Here is a 10,345-nt window from a genome sequence, read left to right as displayed (position 1 = left end):
TTTCACTATCGCAATACTAATCAACCTAAAACAAATGGAATATTCCCATTAACGCTTTTTTTCGTGTAATGTAGACCACAGGGTGTCAGGAAAATGCTAGCTCAACCAGAAAATATTTGTTTTTATTTTAATAACGCGATCAATATGATCTTAGTCAATTTATGCTAGTTTATTTTTGAAAATGAAGTTTAGGTCAGTTTCTGTATTTTATTTATCAAATGAGTATGAATCAATTTACACATTGTATAAGAACGAGTATGATATATGTTTTCAAGAATATTAGGAATTATACGCATACACCTAACGCTTTATACAATGAAAAGGTGAAGAAACCCGGGTATTCGTAGGTAACATGAGCGATTTAACAATATCTATATAGAGTTTATAGGTTTAAATTTTGCTATTATGGTAATGAATTAATAAAATGGTAGTTTTAGATCTCTTTCAGATGGTACGTCCAAATGAATAAATGCTATTACCTTAGATCAAAAAATTTTGATGCTTTTAGCAAGATTTTGACCACTTCATTTTGATATACAAGTAGTTAATCAGCAATTTTACATAATAAATAATTGTTGAATGAATCCGTATATGGGTAATAATAGTGTCCTGGGGTACCGCTTAAAGTTTTTGACAATTAATTTCCATTGGTAGGGACACTTCATTACACATGTCATGTATTATGCTGTATTCGTAAGTAACATTTCAGTATTTGTAGGTAAGAATTAGACTTTTGGTGGATATCGCAATCAAAACTTCATTTTATAAAGCACTTTGAATGTATTATTTTCTTTATGTGCGTTTATTGATACTTTAGACCCTATCATGTATTAATAATGTCGGTTCACAGCGGTTGAAAGAGGATTGAAGTAAGAAACAAAGGCACTAAAGTGACTTTAATTTGCTTAATTGCACACAAATCGATTAAAACCGTTATTGCAGACTTGTGAAGTCCATCTTGGAGTCAGTTACGTCTTGTGGCCTTTCGTTTGAGGGCAACTACAATTAGCTTTATACCAGGGTCCATCAATGTGTTGTCTAGATCATGAGACAATGAGAACAGTCGTTTTTTCCATGGTATTCGTAGGTAACCTTAGCGAAAACGTCAAAAGTTACCTTCGAATAAATCAATTTGGACACAAATTACTCAGAAACCAGAAGGTCGGTAAACATTTAAAATGAAGCACACATGACAGTTGACAAATCCAAGTATTTATCCCCTTCTAATCTTCTTTGAATCTGATTTTTCTTTCAAATGAGCAGACCGTCGTCTATTTCAGTACATATTTTTCACCAATTAAGCCGTATTCAGTTTTGCATGGTGGGCATGTATGTGAATTCGCAACTTTCATTGACATATGATTTGATAGCAAACATACAGGCCTTCGTTATGTACCAATATGGGCATTGGCATGAATGGCGGTGTTTCACAATACTGTCATGATGTCAAAGTGTATTCGTAGGTAACATTCGGTTACCGAAATTTACCTACGAATACTTGCTTTTATTGTTGACATCTCAGAAATATTTAAACGCAGGTTATTGAAACTTGGTAGAAATAAAGAGTGTATTACCCTGCACCTATTGCTTAACTATTGTTTACTATTCTCTCACTTTGTGGAAATGGCACAGCTTTTAACATGTATTCGGAGGTAATGCATATTTTTTACCAAACCTACCTTTGTGCCATTTAGAATTTCTGGCAGCTAAACACAATAATAAAGATGTCCGAATGCAATGCATTTCAGTATTAGACATATCAAAGCTTGTATCAATTGCGCATTTATTAGTGATTTCCATTTTTTAAAGATATATCTAGTGCTATGAAAAATTGTATTCGTAGGTAATGAAATAAAAAACCACAAAAAAAATTATCACAAAAAATTCATAATTATGTACAAATATGTGAAAAATTGAACAGGCAATCTTTGAATACACACCTTTCAGGAAATCAATTTAGATTCAATCCAATGACTTCTTTTCATAACTGATTTAGATGTTTTTAAAAATACTTTAAGAAATATTTTGAAAAAATGGGTAAAAATAGCATGTTTTGGGGTATCTGTGTCTAAGTTTTTCACAGAAGGGGGTCTTATTATATATGGCGCGAAGCGTATGATCAAGGCGAATAAACACAATACAAAAATGAATGCCAATTGATTAATACTTTTAAGTTATGGCCCTGAACATGCCGTGTACACTTTTCGTTGGATTCGACCAACTATCAAATGAATTTCACTGGTTCGTATTTAACATAACATTACTCATGGCGGGAGCCTATAAGACTGTCACTGATGCCAGCTTGTCTATCAGTTTGCCAATTGAGCAATTTTGATCAATCAGAAGTTAATTTCTCTGTGATACAAAAAATAGGTTTCAACCAAATGAATTAATATAATTGTGAAGTCACCATGTCACTGGCAGGTTTTCCACGTACTTTCTTTGATTTTTAAGTATATAACTGCACTATTGATAGAATAAACAAGAAGTTCAAAACAAGAAGCGTGAGTGTGCTTTTAATCAGCACCAGTGGCGTAACTAGGGTTGGTAGCGCCCGGGGCAAGAAACAAAATTGGCGCCCCCACACACATAATGGCGCTCCCAATTCTAGAAACAATTGCGCGCGGAGCGCGAGAAACTTTGGAAATATAAGGCCTACAACTAATAATTTTGGTTACTAAAAGTTGAATATCGGTCTTAAAATGTTTTTGTTAAATTGATTTTGTGCTGAAATGCGCGCGAAGCGCGCGAAAATTTTGACTTTTATCGCTTGGAGGGGTGCAGAATAGATGCTGAATTGGTCAATTCTGCCCCCCCCCTAGTTACGCCCCTGATCAGCACATCATTTTCACAAGCGTAAATTATTGGACCACGAAAATTATTAACAGGCCTTTGACCTGGCCAAGGCTTAGCCTTTTTGAAGACTAGAAACTAAGGTCATTTTTGCTCTTATGGTTTAAATATTTCGTTATTTTTGTTAACGTATATAACTTGAACCAGTGGCGTAAGTTGCGTAACGTCATGGGACACAGGTGGGGGGGGGATGGTGGGCACGTGCCCACAATCGATTTGAAAATTTAGAAAATCCTATAAGAAATTTGTGCCCCTCCCCCCATGAGGCCCAGTGGCCTCCCCATCATGGTCGGTGCCCCCACCCAATAGGTTGACTCACGCTACGCCACTGATTTTGACATTTTGTATTTACGGCCATTTTTCTTTGACTATCATCGCCACATTCCGACCACTTATAACCGATCCTTCCATCGCCGATGCTACACTTTCCATTGTATTAATATTAAACAAATTGTCATCAAGTTCGATATCTTGAAATTGTGAATCTTTTTGGATTGGCATCAGCTCAGGAAAAGTATATTTCCAATATTTGACATGAACTGTCTTGACACCCAGGAAGTACTTGTTTATCGTTGACGTTATATTTTGGAAACAGAAAAGTTTGTAGATGTTCAGTCCGTTGTTGTTGGTTATAAATTGAATAGTTGCCCATGTAGTTGAAGCATTGCTCGTTGTCAAGATATCTTGGGGCTGGTTCCAATTCTGAGGCTGGTTAAAATATGCGTTATTGAGTGATTTGGCTGAAACGTAATGGACGTACCAATAGGTCCAGGTCCTGCGTGGCTGCTTGCTGGCTGGGTCTTCTGGAAAATTTCGAAATGCTATATCTGTAAAGATATTAGACAAAGAAGTAGCAATAATATGAAATTAAAAGCATTATAATTATAATTTGTTACTTGAGGTTCCATTTTAGATATGAGAACGCAATTGCATCAAACAGAACGCTTCACTTAGACCCAGTATCCCACACTAAAAGATTTCTTATGTCTGACGCAAAAACCTTCTGTCTTGAATATCACCGGACGCAATGCCAAGTAACCACTGGACGCAATGCCGAGGAATTCCTAAAGCTTCCTAAGTTTGAGTAGTCGCGATATTCCCACTTGAATCATGGATCGAATGAAATCGGCCTATAGTATTATATCGAAGTAATTTTGGATGAAATCCGTCCGGTTTCTATTTTATAAAACAATGGAAACCGAAGGGATTTCATCCCTAATTACTTCGGGCGGGCGTAACTTCGCAGTCAACCTAATTTTGATTTCATTCCTTAGTAGCCCATCACCCAAGTGTGATGGCAAAACAATAATTATAATATATTTTGTCGGTCATTAAACCACTTACCACGGACAATAGTATTTCACGGACCAATAAGGGTCGATTCCGGTTCAGTGCTTCTCGTATAAAAATGGTGGATAGCAATGTTCATGGAAGAACAAATAGCCATTACCACAGCGCCCCACCCCCGGCATGGTGGCATCGTTATGTCGACGACACACACACAAAGCTCAAGAAAGAACACGCGCAGGAATTTACAGATCATATCAATTCGCTGGATCCAGACATCAAATTCACCACCGAAGGAGACTGGAGGATAAATCCCTCGCGTTTCTGGGTACTTCAACCGTGATCCAAGCTGACGGCAGCTTAGAAATCAAAATATACCGTAAGCCAACGCACACGGACCAATATTTGCATTTTTCTTCCAACCACCCATTAGAACACACATTTGGTGTAATACAGACTCTATTCCATCGTGCAGAAACAGTGATCACCAACCCTCAAGTGGTTGTTGAGGAAAAGGAGCGCATTACACAAGCTCTCTCCAAGTGCGACTACACAATGGGCAGAACGTGTTACCCTATATCAAAGGGATTTCGGAAGCACTTCGGAGGAATTTCCCAAAATTCGGTATACGGGTAACATTTAAACCTACGCAGACATTGCGCCAATTTTGTAGTGGCGCCAAAAGACAAAACCGAGAAAAGTAACGAAACTGGTCCAGTGTCATGATTCCATGCCAGGGGCAGACTACAAGAGGCACCTCCAAAGAATATTACATTGGAGAGACTGAACGTTCTCTCTTGAACACATGCGTCCTAGAACAAAGGTCAGAGGTTTCCATACATATTCAGTCCACATAGAGTCTCCGGGCCATCACGTCGACCTGAAAAAAGTCCAAATCTTGAATAGGGAACCCCGCTGGTTTGAGAGAGGAGTCAAGGAGGCCACATCAGGGCCAACCAACCATCTCTGAACAAAGACGGAGGGTGCTACAAGTTACCAGAGGTCTGTGACCTGGTCATTACGTCACACTTCAAGAGTGCACGATCGGTTCATTCCGCTGACGAACCCGAAGGCTGTAGTAGCAACAGCTGAAAATTTCGGAGGTAAACATATTTGTATTGAAATCAAGACTTTAAATCTTTCTACATATGGATTATAAATACAGATGAACTTTCATGCTAATGCCATTTTCGTTAATCTGATTGAAGGTTTTGACAACTCATCCGCAACGTAAGCGATTAAATCATTGCGTCTAATGCAAAGTCTTCCGTATCTAAATCATTGCGTCTGAGTGTAAAGTCTTCCGTATCTAAAGCGAAGCCGCGCCTAACTATCAAGAATCTTAATAATCCTTTATATGGCCCAATGATTAGCGCGGAGAAAATGTAAATGGCATTTATTATAAACTACGCAAAAATAAAAATCTCGATCACGAAAATCGTGCGCAAAATTGTGTCATGACTGCTTGGAATGCGGAGCCTTTTACTTCGCTTGATACCTCGCTTATACAAGGAAAATGGTACGTATTCTTATTTAAATCAATGATGTTCATGAATATTATGAAGAGACCTTAAATATAACTTAATCTGAACAGGAAAACCGAACCCCTTGGTGGGTGCACCCAAAAAATTTAATTTTTACGGACGGGTAAAAATTCCGCAGCATGTCGCGCGGCCGGGTTTATATTTAGCGCCGCGAAAATCATTGGGCCTTGGCTTATGCCTAACCTGTCCACTCTAATGGTGCTGCCAAGATAACCACATCTGCAAGCAGTTGTTGAGGTGAAGGTTTGTTATATGTTACAACATATCCGCCTGGATCCTTAGTCACTGAAGTCACGAGCGAATTTAACATAACGTCTGCTTTTGACGCGTTAATGAGTGCCTTTGGAAGCAAAGAATTTCCTCCATCTACTGATGATGCTGTAATTAAATACAAAAATCGTGGAATGTTAGTAATTAATTTAGCGCTGGTTGTAGCTAGGGTGGTTACACGGAAACACAGGGATAAAATTGAAATATATTATCTTCCATTGGCCCGGTTTTAGGGCACAATTATTTCCCTAATTTTGACCATATCTGTGTTTTGAAATCTTTCGCGAGCTTCGCGCGCATTTGTACCAGGAGAGTCATTTTAGTAGCGGGCAGCGTGACGATTTGAAAATGTTGTCTCTTTTTGCTTGGTGGCTCTACGGTATACGCCCCTGTCTAACTCCAAAGAGAATACAAATCCTGGGGGGGCACTCAACATAAATGACCATACGGGTATGTTACCCCGGGAAGACCCCCCTTATGGATTTCGCAGCTCCAAATAAAACCCTATATTTGACCAAAATAGAGCTCCGAAAGACCTTGATTTTTATCATTTCAGCTCTAAAAGACCCCAAGAAAGACCCTTGATTTTGACTGTTCGCAGCTCCAAAAAGTTCTCATTTTACTTGTTCGCAGCTCCTTTTACCGGTTCTCCCAAAGACACACCACTTCAAAATTCCGGGGGGAACATACCCACCAAAATATTTTGATATGCCCCCCCCGGGTATAAATCAAGAGGTGGTTATTATTATTATGTAATGTTTCAAGCTACTCACAAGATTCAATGCCGCTTGTCATGCTTACTAAACTGGCAAAGGCATGAGCAGTCAAATCTTGCCCGTAAATAACTCGCGTAATAGGTTCGATTCCAAATGTTTGTAGAAAATCAGACACTGCGTGTTTCTTGAAGAAATTCCTGCTAGTCACGTTGACATATTCTTGGAGATTACCAGCACTGGTTAAATACTGGTGCAGATCGTGAAATGATGTGCCTCGAACATCTCTATCGATGTAGTTTAATTCTAATCTCGTCAGAAATTCACCTACTGCGGCAAGAGTTTCAGCAACGGAGGGGATGGCATTGCTTGCCACGTCTAGAGCTGAGGTTAAAGTACTACCATCCCAAATCACAAGAGAATCTGCGGCAGACGTTTTCTTCTTTACCATTTGCATATCGTCAGATTTGGTCGGTAGGTTGAGCTTCTTCACCAATTCAGACATGTATCTGTACGTTGAAGAATTTCATTTCAATGTTTGAATGTTATAAGATGAAATTTGAGTACTGTTCATCAGCCTATAGACGAATCCAATTTCACGCATTCCTACACCTCAATGGCAGCCTTAGCCGCGACAGGGACCCAGCTATCTCACCTAAAATGTGAAATGATGCGGCCTTGAAGGGTATTTTAAACTGCATTCTATCACCCGAGTTACACGTAGACAAAAGAATGATGACAGTTTACAACACAAAAGAATCTAACATCGAATTTTAAGCGGGTTTAATCCACCCAATTGGGCACTCACAACACCTGTTTGGTGCTTGCGGGGACCCAATAATGACCGACCAAATCCTGACCATGACTTGGTTCGTTGGATTCGTCTATAGCATGCCCGGCATTTAGGCTCTTACGATAGCACGTAAATCTATGGGAATCATCTAAGGAAGTGGTTAACTCTTGGAACGTGATATTTAATAATATTATTTAGTGATATTGGCTCTTTGATTCAGTGCCGGTGAGCTAAGATGTTTTACCTGCAAGATGTTGTCCATTCGTCAGCTCCTAATTCTATTGTAACGCCCTCAATAGTAGTCTCTTCAATCCGTCCACCTTAAAAACAAAAACAACAATAAAATAAAACAGGTATACATGAATCTACCCAAAATCTGCTGTATATTTGTGGTGTTTTGGGCCTCTAGAGTTTTCTTATGAATGACCCCTTCCAGTGGTTGGCTTAGGCTCCAATTAGACGGGGAGTAGCGAGGCCAGGAGCTGCCAATCATCCTAGCTTTCAGTTTTCAGACTACACAATCTTCCTCGCTTTCAGTTTTCCGCTCTAAATTCCGGGCTGGCGGACCAGGCGGACTTAGCCAAGCCAAAACTCCATCAACGGCTGGAAGGGACCAATAATAAGAAAACTCTCTAGAGTAGGTGACACCACAATTGATTTTGAGTCCAAGATCGAACTACCAGCCAGTATCAAAATAGTCGAAAATAATTGTTGCATGTCAATGATCACGTTATGCAGAACCCCAGGGCCGAACCCACGCAATCTGCCTACAAGATACGGAAGCTGCATTGGCATGTGTCCACAATGATTTTCAACAAGCTCCCGGCAATCAAAAGGGTGTTTTTCTCACTAGAATTAGACTTCTTTGTAGCATACTGCTAATTCCCCTATTTTGCTGAAGTGATTAGTTCATGAGTTTGGCATTAAAGTCAAAATGTACGATCTTTTTTCAGAATTTACCTTTATTTTTTTCAACACCGATTTTTTGGCATATTTGTAATACTTACACATGTTCTAACTTAAATCTATGAGCAAACTGTCAAATTCGTCCTATTTGTAGTAAAGCGGGACGATTTTCTGTTGGTCCGACATAAAGTCATAATTTTAGATTATGACTTTATGTCGGCCACGATCGCAAACCGTAGTCTCCTACAAAACTAGCTTGGTTACGCTCCCTCCACATGTGGAGGGAGCGTAACCAAACTGGCCGCGTAGGAGACTAACTCTGAGGCCGCACTCGCTGTCCTAATCCAAATAGTGCGAGATGTTTCGAGTGATAAATGTGAAGTTTATGATGTTGTTTCTTTGCAAATTCCCAATGTTTTTCGCGTCCAAATGTATTGGGAACTTTCATAATGATTGCATATTATCATTTTAGAAGAAAAAAAGAAAAATCTAAAAATTTAAAAAGATCGTACATTAAGGCTTTAAGTGAATAGCTCAGTTAGAATTGGTTTAAAATAGATATTGGCGTGTGTTTGTTGCTATACCCGAATCACTTAGGACTCTAATATGGACTTATACGTAGATATCCAGATTTACAAAGACTTCAATCCTACTATTCCCGGAGATTCTGCTTGTGCACTTTACAAGCTCACACACAATGCGTTAATGATATCAAACTGCTCTGGATGGTTAAGAATAAACTCGAACTAAATCCCGACAAAACGGGTTTTTTTTTGTAATTTCTGCTCATCATTATACCGGCTGCAAAATCCCCGGACAAAATCTTCCCAATTTTGGAGTGACCTTTGACTGCACCATAAATGTCTCAACATATCACTAACCTTTGCCAATCTGTAATTTGTCAAATCCATAACATCACCAGGATTTGTAGCTTCATTGACCCTTGTACAAACATTAATTCTGTCCGGTTTCGATTCTCGCAATCTTCTCCTCAAAGACCGACCGTAACAAGGATCACCTTCCGAATTTCAGAACAAAATATGCGCACGTTTTTACCGGCTACCAAGGTTTATCTCACGCTGCCTCTCTTTTGTTTGACCTCCACCGGCTTCGCATCTCCAAACATTTCGCATCTCCAAATTCCAAACTCTGTATGAGAAGGACAGGGCCTTTTCAGTGGCTACTCAAAGGCTGTGGAACAGCCTTCCCATGCTAGAAACAACAGTTACAAACCCTTTAAGAGCGTCCGAAAACTAGCTGGTGAACGAACAAAGACAAAGCCGACAATGACAAACATAATTCTCTCAAACCTGTTGCAGACGAAGTAGTCATGTGCTGGGGAAACACTTCCGGAAACATCTGAACACCAAATTTCCCCGAGAAGAACTGCACTCCATCCTGGAACCTACAATCCAAGCTCAACAGACTTACCTTTCTCATTACAGGTAGAAAAGGCCATCAAGAAATTGAAAAACAACAAAGGGTACATTGCCGGTGTAATAAGGCTCCGTATAATTATGGTACGTGTGTATGCATCGACTCACCTATCCTGTCATCTGCTTCTAGTATAGTGATGTTGGCCTGTGGTATCCATTGGTGGAGATAGTAAGCGCATGACGAACCTCCAATGCCAGCTCCAACGATGACAATATTTGGAGCCGAAAGACCAGGTTGGGCAAAATTGCACACCAAAATAACAGTGAATGTAAACAAAACGTTAACAGTTTGATACTTGTTCAACGCCATTGTTTTTATCAATGTTTTGTTTTAGAAGTCCTCAAGTTCAAAGTTTGAAGTAATATCAATAACGTACAGGTTACTATATAGGTTCATTGTACCAGGGACTGAGTCAAACCTTTCAATTGGAAAAGAGTTGACAACATCTGAGTTGTTTACGCTGTACCAATACAATGTGGGTTAGAATAATTGGTACTCATTTTCCACTTTACTCCATCAAAATGCTGATTTTTGTTAATATG

The 10,345-nt window shown here is 39.3% G+C and overlaps 1 protein-coding gene across 1 annotated transcript; it reads right to left on the bottom strand.

Moving 5' to 3' along the window:
* Nucleotides 1-3,145: 3,145 nt before the first annotated feature.
* Nucleotides 3,146-10,112, bottom strand: LOC140151710 (prenylcysteine oxidase 1-like). The gene is made up of 3 exons (XM_072174047.1): nt 9,911-10,112; nt 5,868-6,062; nt 3,146-3,680 (listed from the first exon to the last, which is right to left on the bottom strand). Exons 1-3 carry the CDS (start codon nt 10,110-10,112, stop codon nt 3,202-3,204), a joined length of 876 nt encoding a protein of 291 aa, XP_072030148.1. The 3' UTR covers nt 3,146-3,201.
* Nucleotides 10,113-10,345: the final 233 nt, after the last annotated feature.

This window comes from Amphiura filiformis, chromosome 5 (assembly GCF_039555335.1).
Source record: "Amphiura filiformis chromosome 5, Afil_fr2py, whole genome shotgun sequence".
Taxonomy (NCBI): Eukaryota; Metazoa; Echinodermata; class Ophiuroidea; order Amphilepidida; family Amphiuridae; genus Amphiura; species Amphiura filiformis.
The sequence above is the reverse complement of the archived record's forward strand: the minus strand, read 5'-3'. Positions and strand labels throughout refer to the sequence as shown.